Here is a 14,272-nt window from a genome sequence, read left to right on the forward strand (position 1 = left end):
GTCAGAGTGACTCTGTATTTTTGCTGAGCGGCTGGTGGTGGATGTTTATGTTGGAAGTCATCTGGTGATAGGGAACCTGCATGATGTTTATATTTTCCTTCCTAATGGGGCCCTTAAGTTCACACTGTGTCACCAGACATGTTGCTTTCACTTAGGGACCCTTATGCGATATCCCTGTCACATCCAAACACCCCTACTACCACTTACCCCGACTAAAGGCTCCTCCTGCAAGCCCAGACTTAAACTAGAGACATAGAGACTAGAGACTAGAGACACATATAATAGGTTAATCCATTTTCTCAAAAGTATCACTTAAATACTTTATACTTGAATGAAACGTGTTTTGAGCAGAGACTTTCAGTATTTATTTAGCTAAGAGTTTATTGGTTATCCTTTACTATATTTTTTTTATACCTCCCTTGGGTTTTTGTAAGCTGCTGGAATCTCAATTTCCTTGCAGGAGTCATCCCAAAGGATCAGTAAAGAGAAGTCTAAGTCTAAGTCTCTATAGGTTAATCCATTTTCTCAAAAGTATCACTTAAATACTTTATACTTGAATGAAATGAGTTTTGAGCAGGTCTTGATACCGTCGCCATGTATTATCCTTTAACAACCCAAATAGCATTTTACATAATGATTATTTCCATTACTGGTTAAATTACACATTTACTTTAATACATTAAAAAAAACATTACATTCATTTTCCTAATCAAAGGTGAGATGTGAAAGAAAAATATACGTTTGGGGATGATAAAATGATAGCATTGCCTGACTAAGTAAACTACATGATACAGCTATTTCTTGTGAACCATCCCTGATGGGTTTGATGCCCGAATGAGACAAGTAATGAGGCAAATGAAGGATACAGAAAACAGCAAGACAGTATTGAGTAGCTGTATGTCACAACAATGCTCATGCGTATACTATGGGTATGTAGCTGTCTATGTTTGTCCATTACACTGTTGTGCAATCTATTCGTTTAATGAGTGCCCCTTTTGCGGATAGAGGACAAGTCCCTGAGCATCCGTGAGACAGGAAAAGGCATTTGGGGGAATCCTCTCCACTTCCAGCAGATTATTTTCCAAGTGGATTGAAGCCAAGGTGGAGCCAGAATTACGAGGGTGGCACACTCCCCACTGCCTCACCAGCCTGAAACCACAACATACGTTGACTTAATTTTAGATTCTGCACTTTCTTTCCACAAGTGATGATTTGTTAGTTTCCCCACATGCTCAAATAAGTGCACTGAGCTGTACAAGTGCTTTGGCCACCAGTGTTACTGTGTTAGATCAAGGGGGACACAAAGTCTTGTTTAGCTCACAGACGGTAATAAGACAACATATGACAATGATCTTCATGCTGATGAGGACTGTTGTTCAAATGTTGGTTTGAATAATGTATTTGTACCGAATGTGCAGCAATATCCTTCTTTGCTTCTTTGCCAAGCTCCTTATAGTCATCTCCAAAGGGAGGTGCCCCAATAGAGCTAATGGTTTTAGGACAGGATTAGGCAACAAGTTTATCCCTGAATTATGAAAATCCATTCTGACTTTTAAAAATTAATGGATAGTGTAATTCTACCTGATCTTGTTGTTGTCCAGTCTCAGCAACTGCAGGTTCTTAAACTGTCGAACACAGCGAGGGATCTCCCTCAGATGATTGTTGTCCAACAGGAGCTCAGCCAGTGAGCGGTACGTTCCAACAAAAGAGACTCGTTCTATACCTTCATTGATCAAGGCATTGTGGGATAGGCGGAGGGACTCTAGGCTGGACCGCATGTGACGGAACGTGAAGGCGGCAATGTGACTGATGTTGTTGTGTTGGAGGGTCAGTCTATGGAGACGGCTGGGCAAATTCATTGGTACAGAGGTGAATCGGTTGTAGGACAGGTCCAAGGCCTCCAGGGACCTGAAAAGAAACACACACAGATGAATCATGAATCTTGGTGAGATATCTACGAAAAGACATTCAAATGAGAATTTCACTTTTTGGATATTTCTAGCCATGGTAGCTGCACGGCTGTATGGATGGTGTTGTTGGTCTGTTGGACTGTCGTTCTACCATTTTGGTCCACACTGAAATATCTCAACTATGAGATGGGTGACCATGAAATCTTATACAGACATTTGTGGTCCCCACAGGATCTATCTTACTGACTTTCACTGAGTCAGTAAGATCATCCTGACTTCTGGATAGATAGAGACATTCATGGTTCCCAGATGATGTATCCTGAAGATTTTGGAGATCCCCCAACTTTAATTCTAGCACCACCATGAGCTTGATATTTGTGGTTTTGAGTGAAATGTTTCAACAACTATTGAATGGATTGCAATAACATTTGGTACTCACATTCACGTGTCAAAATTCCAGTTAACAATAACACCAGGATCCCAGGGAGGTAAGAAAAACCCACTGGAATTCACTATATTTAAACTACACACACACACACACACACACACACACACACACACACACACACACACACACACACACACACATACAGTAACAATAATAATAAATAATAATAATAACAATAATGGATGCCCTCTTCCACTCTTATTCCAAGGCTTTTAACTGCAGACGTTATGTTTTATAGTTACTGGACTCTCCTACGAACGCTTTTGGGGAATCAGAAAGGCAGAGTGGGAGCCTAGGCGGCGGGGGAATCATGGGGAGCAGAAGGGGGGGAATAATGGATCCCGGCTGAGTGGTGGATAGGGGGTATGAAAATGTTTGGTTTGCGGGAAAGAGAATGAACGATTATATGGAGAGGACCAGGACTCATGGGTCTGAGGTGAAGATGCAATACAGGGGTTCAGTGTCTTTTGTTGGAAGATCCAACACAGCTGTTGTGAGTTTATAGCACAGCTCACCACAGGAGAGGAACCTCATTTCCTGTTCTTCCGCCATTCATGGACCAAACTAAGCAGCCTCAGAACACTCTAAGGTGGTAGCCAATGACCACACAGTGAAGTGAAATGGGGACCAATGAGGAGTAAGTGAGTGAAGGGTTATGGATGTAGGAGACGCTTGGACTGACGTCTTTCTGAAATTTGGTGCCTCAGCATTTCTGCTCCTCGTAAAGGTGACTTAAGAGTAAGACCTCTGCATTAGCTCGCCTCCCTTAAACTTTACTACTCCCAGGTTATGTTAATCACTAGTGATTTTGTGGGTTTATATTTCCATGAGATGTGTGTCAAGGAGACACAAAAAATCCCTAAATCAATCAAAACGTTGGTACATTAAGCAACTTCCGATCATTTATCAGTATTGAAAAGGTCATGGTTTGCACGAGGCCTTCCTCCCCCCATTTGGTCAAACAAGGTCCACTAAGGACTTTAGGGAACCTGAGGTTGGTTATGTGCCTCTCTGCTTAACAGAGGTGTAATGAAACATCACATAAATACAACCATAAATGTTTCACTGAAAACAAATTTAAGATAGGGGAGTGAGCACAATGACAGAACTAAGAAACACAGAAACGCAAAAGCCAATGCTATTTGTTTAACCAATACGAATTGTGGCAGTTGTTACAGATTGCTGTGAAAATGTAGCTTCTGCTTTAAATTAAAACCCTGAAACATATTGCTCTATCAGCTTCTCAGCACCAGTTCAGACCAGTGTACTGCCTATTGGTATTCTAAATCTTTGCCAGGAAGCTCAGCAGCAGTCCACCATTGCTTGGAGCTCCACATGGTATTAATGAGCAGAGGGACACACAGTCCACTCTTCTCAAAGTCCTCCACCCTCAACACTCCCACTCACTGGCACTTACACACACACCAACACACATACACACCCGCCTGTGTGCAACATGTTGCAAAGAAGAAAATAAAGCATATAAACATTCTCACAAACACATATGCACCAAGTGCATAAAAACACAAATAAATGGATTTGAAAATGATAATTCCCAAAAAGTGTCCACATATTTAAAGGAGCACACATGCACTCTCCTTCCAAGATTAATTAATAACTTAATTTCTAAAACATATATAGAGGCACACATTTACAATTACACAAAACCCAATGTTTTTTTTTGTGCACAAATGTGTGTGTATGTCCATATTTCTGTGCAAAGCAATAGCCAGGAGTAATCAAGCTGATGGGGTTCTCATCCTCAGGCTGTTGGGTTGTTATGGTAACCAGCAAACATAGGGGTTTGGCTGTATATACAAAAACACTACTGCGTTACTTATATATAAACACAGATCAATATGTGCCAGCACTACACAAGCTGTTGTACTTCGGCAACCTAACCAGGATAGGTAATGTATCCAGGTAGGGTGGCTGGTTAGATAGAAGTAGATTCAAATGATGGATGGATGATAGTGGACCATCTTCAGCTACATCAAATCATTATGGTACGGGCTTCTGTGAGCACTGAATTTATAGATGTACAGGTAAGCTGATATCCGGCAGTATCTGGGGCCATTTGACACATCTGTTCAAAACTGACTAAAGCACAGTTGGATTTGATTAAACGCAGAATATGACTTTATATAATTTACTGCAGTGGTATTTATACCGTCCATCCATTGTGAGTATTTGTATGTAGCATACATACTTTTTCTGATTGAAGGTGTTCAACCTCTAAATGTAAATCAGGGATCATTTAATTAAACTCAGATGTTTTCATTTGACATCGGTGTTTGGTTTGGTTTGGTTGGTGTTTGCATGTGTGCTGCTTGTTTTCCCATTTATGTTTAGCTCATTACGAAAGCGATTTGTGATGGTCCAAAGATAAAAGAGCTTTTGTTAGAGTCCTATCAGGCTCATAACATAACTTAACACATATCTAGTGTGCCTGTGAATGTTCTCATTTGTCCAGGCCATCGTTATCCTCAAAGCAATTTCAGTCAATAGCAACTGGACTTGGTTATTTGTCTAGGAACACGTTTCACCTCTCATCCAAGAGGCTTCATCAGTTCATGTACGCAACTGACCAGGCTGGGACTGGTCCAACTAACTGGTGTGGATATCCAGGTATTTAACCTCTCACAAGGCTGATGATGTGGAACCCTTTGTGCGCCATATATCTGGTGTGATGATTGCTGATCCTATGCCTGCATTTGATATGAGCCTGCAGCAATGAATAATCTATACAGAGGTCCTCAAAAACTAATCAAAACCAAATGGAAAAAAAATATAATTCGGTTTCAACACAACATAAGGTTGAATAACAAATAAGACAACACTTCTCTGTCACTTATTTATACTGCCAGTGAAGTTTTACTGGATCATTATTAAGCTGATGACACATTTACAAGGCTGCTATGTAAAGCTGCAGAAAACCATGTATTATTGGGTAACTTAAGCAGAATGCTCACAATACAGCATTCAACAACAACAGTTTTCCCAATAAATATATTTGAAGGCAGAAATTAAAAACTGCAACTGAAAACATATTACTCATGGATAATAATTTTTGGAACGAGTGATATTCACATAGCTTTAATCAGTAATATATATATGTGTGTGTGTGTGTGTGTGTGTGTGTGTGTGTGTGTGTGTGTGTGTGTGTGTGTGTGTGTGTGTGTGTGTGTGTGTGTGTGTTGAATGTAAACTCTTAGTAACTAGTCTAAGCGTAATAAAAGTACAAAGTATAAAGTACCATATATTAACTCAAGGAATCTAAATACTGTACTGAACGTGAGTATAAATAATTCCACCACTGGTTGTTAAGCGTGTGCATATGCTTACACAACGGTCACACACTGGAAATTGTAAACACACCCAGAGGAACAGAAACTTAAGACAGATCTGGGATAAGTTTCCTGAGTACAGAAAAAGGGATCTGGTAAACTAAACACCTGTATAATATTAGGTTATAATACATGCATCTAACACAGTACTGACCATAGATGACATATATTATCAAGTAGAAAATGAGGTGAGAGGCTGGCAGTCGGCCCAGTCTCCTTAAAACATATTCCAGGTACAAAATGCACTCCCCAGCTCCCTGTAACCTCCTGTTTTACCTCCAATCCCTGAACCACAGCAGGAGGTAGCAATAACACTGACTCCATGATATGGAACAGAGGTGCTCCACTAACCAGAACCAGCACACTGCAGTTTATTTTTTATCATTAAGCGATTTACTTTTCAGTCTTTCCCAGTGTATTTCTCCACACACCTCTGCAGAACTACATGATGAATAGATTCTCTACAGGTAGTTAAATGTAGATTTAATTATAACAGGTTGGCAGAATAGCATACGTATAATCCAACCAAAGGGAGGAGTCTTGTTTCACGGCCACTCGGGTCACAAATGACCTCTGGCCTTTAAGGTTTCAACTTCTACTGTGTTGGCAGAGTTCGGGTCCACTTGAATTTGTCACCACTCTGGTCTATGCAGTGCTGAAGGAAGCTTTTGAAATGAAGGACCAGCTAATAATCCTTCAGTGCCAATGGGAAGATCGCTGCTCTCACCACTAATGCGGTCAAGTGTCAAATGTCAAACACATCCAAGTCAGAAGTCAAGGGAAGAGTACTGCCTCCTTGAATTTTCTCTATTTCACTTTATCTCCCTCTTTGGACAAGTCTTGTGTTTAACTGTTTCATTTCTTCAGTCAAAAATGTATCCAGGGGAAAAGCCTGTATATATTTTCTCAATTTCATATTTCTATTTTTTCTTTCACATAATCATTTAGTCTAACCATTTTCTCCAATTGCACTGTCTTTATAATTTTTTTCTCCCTCACTTTTCCCTGAAGCTCCCACTGTGGTTCACCAGGATCCCAGGGAGCTGAGAAAAACCCACTGGAATTTACTAAATTTAAAGTACACACACACACACACACACACACACACACACACACACACCGTCATAGACACATTGAGACATAAGAACAAACACAAGCAGACACATACAGGCACACAGTTGCCCTCAAGCTCTCCCTCACACGCCTGCTGATCTAAGTACACAAGGTCAGCTGTCATAACTTGTGTGTGTGTGTGTGTGTGTGTGTAGGTGTGTGTGTGTGTGTGTGTGTGTGTGTGTGTGTGTGTGTGTGTGTGTGTGTGTGTGTGTGTGTGTGTGTGTGTGTGTGTGTGTGTGTGTGTGGGTGCGGGTGCGGGTGTGAGAGAGAAAGAATGGCACAGAGAAGAAGAGAATATACCGTATATATATATTTAAAAGTGTCTGTCTTTGTGTCAACCGGTCAGATCGTCAACCAAAGACAGTGGTATCAAAAGTACTGATCTGGATTGTTTCTGAGTGTGTTAATATTATTTTTCATTCTTGTGTGTGAAAAAGAGCGTCAGCCTCGTCTGCTGATATTGATGATTGGAATAGTAAACTGATCTGTCAGAGGATCTATCATCATTTGATGAAGATGTGTTATTTCAAATCTTTTCAAAGCCACAATTATCAACTGATAACTTTTTAAAGATTAAAAAATGGTAACATTGTCCAGAATACCAAACAACATCACTCTACCCTCTTGTGGCTGATAGAAGAACTCAATATTATTATTTTATGGGCAGACACTAAAGGTGAATGGGGTATAAAAAAAAAACACAACTCATAGATATCACCATGAAGCTTCCCCAGTTGATTACTTACATTAAGACAGTTGTTCTTTTGGATTAAAAGTTTTTTGTTTAAATATGCAAATGAGGCATTATCTAATGATAACTTTTGGTAAATTTAGGAGAAATCTGCAGACACAAGTTGATAAAGTGTAGTAAAATAGACATCAAGTGTATTTTGAATGTTTTATTTCCACTAGTATAAAAGAATATGTGTTATGGAAGCAAAATTGCTCAAAATCCCCCCAAAATAGATTTTTGCCTGTAGTGTCTCGCCTTTAAATCATTAATTCTGGATGGATGGCATACCTGACATGGGTCCAGGCTTGGGTAGCAATGCCTTGCTCATGCAGCAGGTTGTGACTCAAGTCCAGCACTCGCAAATGGACGCAGCTCCTCAGTGACTCCACTGTCACCTCCTCAAGCAGATTTTCATTTACCTCCAGCTCCTATATGAAAAAAAAAAAGACATAGACAGACAGGGATGTCTCATTTTGGACATCTCAGTTCTTGTCCCTGTTCAGTGTTTGGCTCTCTGAGACCCTGAGTACAATTCTGAATCCCAGTTGCCTCCTTTAGCGGCTTCTAACATTTTAAGGAGATTCAGTAAACTGATACCAGTGCACCTGAAGAGAGGGAGGAAGTCCCAGAGGGAGGGAACGGAAGCGGTTGTTGTCCAGCTGGAGTTCCAGAAGTCTCTCTAGCGGTTTGAAGGCTAGCGGTGACACAGTGCCCTCATTGAGAGTATTCTCCTCCAACTCCAGATTCAACAGGTTCATCAAACCTAAAGGGGAATACTTCATTATATTCTTTTCACACCAGACATTTCTCTTCTCCATGTATCTAGAAACAAATCCTACCTTTGAAACAGTGAGGGGTGACTGTGCTGAGCTTGTTGCTATTAATCTTGAGCTCCTCCAGAGATGGTGGCAGCGCTGGGATCATGGTAAGCTGGTTTCCATCTAGGTTCAGCTTCTTCAGAAAGGTCAAGTTCTTCATGACATGCAGCCAAAAAAAAGGGTGAAAGGACCAGAGAGATAAAACAGACAAAATGGATACTTGACTCGAGATCCATAATTTTCCATCCCGACTTGCAGGGAAGGTCACAATCACAGAGTTTACAGAAATACACCAAATCTGTGCATCTCTTCCATGTCATCTATCATGTTGTATTTTTAGTAAAAGCCACTTTGTGTGGCTCTTCACTGAAAGCCGCTGTGGTTTATGTGTGTCAACTAAAACCAGTGGACTGAATCTTTTGCAGGATCCCCTGAGCCAGTCCATCAGCCCTCTGTCATTACGGGATGTGAGCAGAAAATGAAGAAAGAAAATAAAAATAATTTTCTTTTATTCTTCCCATCATTGGCTGCAGCTGTTTTCCAACAGGTCTGTCCAGCCAATACTGTGAGAGTATGCTGAGGTGTGGTGGGCTGCCTCAGCGTGGTCAGGATCTGTGTTCACCCTGTGGTCATTTAGAGGTTAGACCAGAGGTTATTCTTAGAAAGGATTAGTTAATGCAATTTTCCGTGCTCTTTTATTACTGTAATGATACAGGATATAGCCTACATTTTATTTTAATTAGATGCAAAGTGACTTATAAAACTGGCTTGTAACTCACTACTTTACTCATTCACATTTAACAGGCTTCAGATTCTCCACAAGAGGGAGCTTTTAAGTGTTGATATCGGACCAATTTTACACCTGCTTACTTACTCCACCTATAACAATAGTAGCCGCAGCTTGAAGGTGTCGACAGGTCAGTGTTGCTTCCTGTTGTCGGAGGTAGTAAATTTGCACCACCTGCAGGCAGTAAGCTTTATAGCAGCGGCTGTTTTTTAAAGGTCCCATTACTTCTCATATACAGTATACTCCCTGTATTCACCCTCTGTCTTAAATGCTTTGTTTTAGCGCCTGTCTCTGTAAGCCCCCCTCCTGAAAAAGTCCAAGTGGCTCGTTTTAAGCCACAGTTTCTGAATAGGGGCTGCATACAATTTTCTGTTGATTGAGCATTTTGATACTTTCCCTGTAGTTATAGCACCTCGATCTGCTTCATAATGAAAGACTCATTTTTTTATAATATGGGACCTTCCCGGGAACTCTGTGTTTTGCTTTATATCAGCGTTGAGCTAAAATAATTGAACATATATTCTAACCTTCAGTGAATATTTGACGCTAAATTGAGCACTCAAAATAGAGACACAGTTCCTCTTATAGCTCCCAAACATCAATGAATTTATTTTTTTTTATATCCCTTATCTTGGCATAACAGTCTTTTTCTGGTACTTGACAATCAGACAAGTACATGTTAATGGGTATTTGATTGTTCACAAGTTAAAATATGTAGCACCAACACACAGAACTTAGTAAACTACATTTGCAGACTGTTAGTTGTTCAAACAGGAAGCCAATCCAGGCACTGCAAAATATCGATTGTTGGTTTTCCTTTGGGCTCTATTTGTTTTTCCTCTTTGGACAAATAAAGATACATGATGAAACTAGGTATTGATTTTAAAAAAAACTACAGTTGTAACACTCCCTCGCCTGCAGGTAGAGCAGGACTGGTACTTCAGGTCTGGATTAACTGCAGGTTAGAGACTGGTAGCACTGCAGAATGTTTTGGTTTTGGATGCATCACATCACTATGACATTATGTGCGTTTTTGCATTTATATCACGCAGAACATACACTATGTAACATTGTTGTAAAGCAAGAACAGGTAGCCCTATAGTGAACTGTCCATTCAAGTACGATTAAACATACAGAATACCACTTAATGAGTGTGATATACTTGCAGATAAGTATTAGAGTGAACTGTTGAGACTCAGACTGAAAAAGAGAGGTGTTACTCACAGACAGAGGGTTTTGGCTGAATGACTCATCATCAAGTTTGTTTTTGCTCAGGTCCAGCGTGTCCAGGTTTGGCACACCAGAGAAAACATGTGGAGCGATGATTCTGATGTTGTTCTCTTTAAAAATAAAACACATGGTAAGGTATATGATGTAGTGGTCGGGTCGAGATGTTCGCCCAAGATTTGCGAAAGTCTTGGGAGATGGTTAAGGTTAGGCATTGAATTTGAATGGTTAAGTTTGGGTTAGGGATAGGTTAGGGGTTAGGGTGCACAAGGTGGTACAGGTGTACAGGTGGTCAGGAAGCAAGTCTTGTGAGAGTTTTTGCAAAAATCTAGGGTTACCATCTGTAGATGGCTGTAGCAAACATGTAGTGAACGCATATGATAAAGCTTGTGAAGCTATTTGACATGAGTATGATAAGCGACTTTACTTGACTCATAGGTCCTGATGATGTCATGATGACATAGCTGTGCTGAAACTTTTGTTTTGATGTAAATAATATGATCTGTCGCCAAAACCTAACCCTAATTCAGACCTGAACCTTAGAACCAAGTTTTAAACCCCAAACAGGCCTTTGAAAAATGTCCTCACTGGGAAATTTCCAAACACTGGTCTTCAAGATAACTATATAAGCACTCACACACACACACCTGCCATGTCCAGATTTGTAGCCAGCAGGTTGTGAATGATTGGCAGGTTAGTCATGCCAATGCCCCTGCAGCTGATTTCTCTGTCTGCAGTTTGACACTCGCTGAGAGAAGACTCTGTAGAGCTGGATTGTGTTTCTGTCTGATTGTTGGGAGCCTCAGTTGTTTCTTCTTCTTCTTCTTCTTCTTCTTCTTCTTCTTCTTCTTCTTCTTCTTCTTCTTCTTCTTCTTCTTCTTCTTCTTCTTCTTCTTCTTCTTCTTCTTCTTCTTCTTCTTCTTCTTCTTCTTCTTCTTCTTCTTCTTCTTCTTCTTCTTCTTCTTCTTCTTCTTCTTCTTCCTGACAGAGAAATTTTTAAAAAGTTACATGAGAGAAAATTGCTTCACGAATGATTCAGTAAACTATAGCAAAACATCGTCCTCATTTGTAAAAGAAATATCAAACCTCTTCCTCCTCCTCTTCTTCATCATCATCATCATCATCATCATCATCATCATCATCATCATCATCATCATCTTCTTCCTCCTCTTGTGCTTTCCCTTGATCCATCAACCGCCGCTTTTCAGCATGAAGGTCCTTAAGTGCAGCCACCAGAGCGCTGCTCTCCTCTCCTTTTCCACGCTTCCTCCAGCCTATCAAGGGTCGCCCCAACCCTGCCTGCAATAAGCCACAGGAAGTCAATGACATGATTCAGTGCTCACATTGAAGCTAAAATGTGCAACCTTGCTTGTCTTTTTTAGAAAAAAATGCATTTCTGTGTTCACATGGTAGAACAAGTGCCATACATACTATTCTATATGCAGTGGACATCACTGAAGCTGCGTGTATCCTCTTCCCCCAGGCACCTCTCCTTCTTCTACCAGCCTCCATCTTCCGGAAATCAACTCCTTGATGCTCTCTCTCCTTCTCTGCTTCCAATTGGAGATGCTCATCCTCACTTACTTCTTCACATATCAGATAGCATAACAGAAAGAAAACAAAATATAAATGTTCATTTTTCACTCTGCTCTGTATGCTAAATAATGTACAACTATTCTAGTTATCAAAGCATGTATTAGCCAAGTTCATTCAGACAGAAACAGGCAGCATTTGAAAGACAAAAAGATAATCTTACCAGAAGGGAAGGTTACACTTGAAGCATGTGTATCGAACAAGCTCACTCCTATATCAACTCCTGGTGGATGAAAGGCTGCTGCTTCTGATTCAGTTGACTCAGAGGTTTCCAAGTATGCGTCCATATCATGCAAATAGTTTAGGCTTTGTCCACGTAAAACTGCGCCACACAGACAAATGAGTGTGATCCATGTCCATGGCATCTGCATTGTTAAATGTTTACTCAGTTTAACAGTTTTCAGTTGAAGAGAGAAGTCAAAAACTTTTAGAACTTCAGGGCTAAAGTGAGGAAGATGCAAATCCACAGGAAGTGCAGATGGTAATGCCAAAGGGAAGTAACTCTGTGAGCAGCAGTCAACTTGTAGTAAAAGCTATGGTGCTTTCGCTGTTGTGAGTCTGCCAGAAGCAGTACTAAACCATATTGCACATCCCCCCTACTCTGAGTAAATGCTGAAATGAAGCAAGAGCAGGAGGATGGAAAGGAATATCTAGGAGGCGGAGAGATAAAAAAAAAAAGCAGTCACATTGTTAATAAAAACCTTCGTTCATCGGCCCATGAAATAGACAGACCCGCCCTGCTCCTCCTCGTCTCTCCTCACCCTTCAGTAACTGTCTGCTAACATGGAGGAGTTGAGACACAGACGGAGGGTAAAGTATAGAAACTTGAACACAATAAGTTTCATGCAACTGTGATATATTCGAGTGGGACATTATCATGTGAATAATAAATTTGTGATCCACTGTCAGTTTTGTGTTTTTCTCCTGACTGAAACAGACTGACATTGGGGCCTTTTCCAAACAAGAGACAGACTTGGTAGACAGTTCAGGTCAGAGCCAACCTTGGCCAAGCTCCACTAGCATGTATGTATGAAAACAAACACGACCTCTGAGAAATCAACAATGAGCCTGTCTCTACGTTCTGTACGCACAATACTGTCTGTACGCACACACACACACACACACACACACACACACACACAGTGATGGTACTACACATGTTGTCTGGGGTGTGCACATATTCACACTCACCACTAAGCCATGCAGGTGCCACTGGCTGACTGTTGAGCCAAACTGGGATTTTCACTGTGGGGTGAAACCTGCGGACAGCCCCTCTTTATTTGCTCGATAACCACACATACTCGCACTAAATCTGTCAAAATGTCTGTGTGTGTGTTGGCATGTTCCAGACGACAGCTTCTGTGATTAACGGGATCTGAAATACGATCATTTCGGATCATATTAGGTTATTTTTATGTTTTAATCTGTGGCCATTTTTGTTTTTCTGGAGCCGAAGCTCAGTTCATGGGACAGATATAACAGAAGAATCCAGACTCATTCCAAATGGCACATTGGACAACTTGACAGTAAACAGTAAAACACATAAGTTGAGCTCTTCCAAGGTAAATGGTGATGCGTCCTAAAGCTATTCATTTAAATCTTGACAGGAACGTGCAGCAATCCACTGACCACATTCAACCCCTTCCTTAACCTCAGTATGACAACACCCTGGGTTAACAGTTTCCACTGCAGAGGCCTACGACTCATCCGACTTCATGACTTTAACATTGTCCAGTGACTTGGTTAAGAGACAAAATAACTTTTGCCATCTCTGATGTGACCTACTGTATTATCCTTGTCATCGCAGCCAAACTTTACTACCTTGTTTTCTCGCTTTTTTTCTTCACTAAAAAGGTGCCAGCTCTAGAACATGTACAAGCATCTGTAAAAACCACATGTAGCAAACATTTTGCAGTTATGTTCACCATCTTAGTTTGGTGTTAATACGCAAACACTTGATAGTTAGCAGTAAAACATTAAGTGATCTCATGATGCGAACATTTCTCTTAAAAACACAAATGTGGGGGGCCCTTGGCTCAGCGAGACAGGGTGCCCAATTTCCAGAGGCTTAAAGTCCTCCCCTCAGCAACTCTGACTTGGCGAGGCTGAATAAAAAAAAAAAATCAAATGTGAGCCTCACGGTGGCACCAAAGTTTGATAAACACAGCACCAAAATCCACTGACAATGAATATCTGAAAATGTCAAATCCATCTAGAAATAGATATCACTAAAATCTAAATCACTAAACTAAATCTTCCTGTAATGCATTTGAATTCATGACATGTTGTGCTG

The 14,272-nt window shown here is 40.6% G+C and overlaps 1 protein-coding gene across 1 annotated transcript; it reads right to left on the reverse strand.

Moving 5' to 3' along the window:
* Positions 1-971: 971 nt before the first annotated feature.
* On the reverse strand, positions 972-11,960 carry LOC310952032 (extracellular matrix protein 2; the record flags this gene model as incomplete). The annotated part of the gene is made up of 9 exons (XM_083920519.1): positions 972-1,149; positions 1,582-1,908; positions 7,843-7,982; positions 8,160-8,317; positions 8,394-8,526; positions 10,384-10,499; positions 11,034-11,367; positions 11,473-11,685; positions 11,874-11,960. The coding sequence occupies 9 exons, from the start codon at positions 11,958-11,960 to the stop codon at positions 972-974; spliced, it is 1,686 nt and encodes a 561-aa protein (XP_083776645.1).
* Positions 11,961-14,272: the final 2,312 nt, after the last annotated feature.

The sequence above is a fragment of the Echiichthys vipera genome (genome assembly GCF_963691815.1).
Source record: "Echiichthys vipera genome assembly, chromosome: 9".
Taxonomy (NCBI): domain Eukaryota; kingdom Metazoa; phylum Chordata; class Actinopteri; order Perciformes; family Trachinidae; genus Echiichthys; species Echiichthys vipera.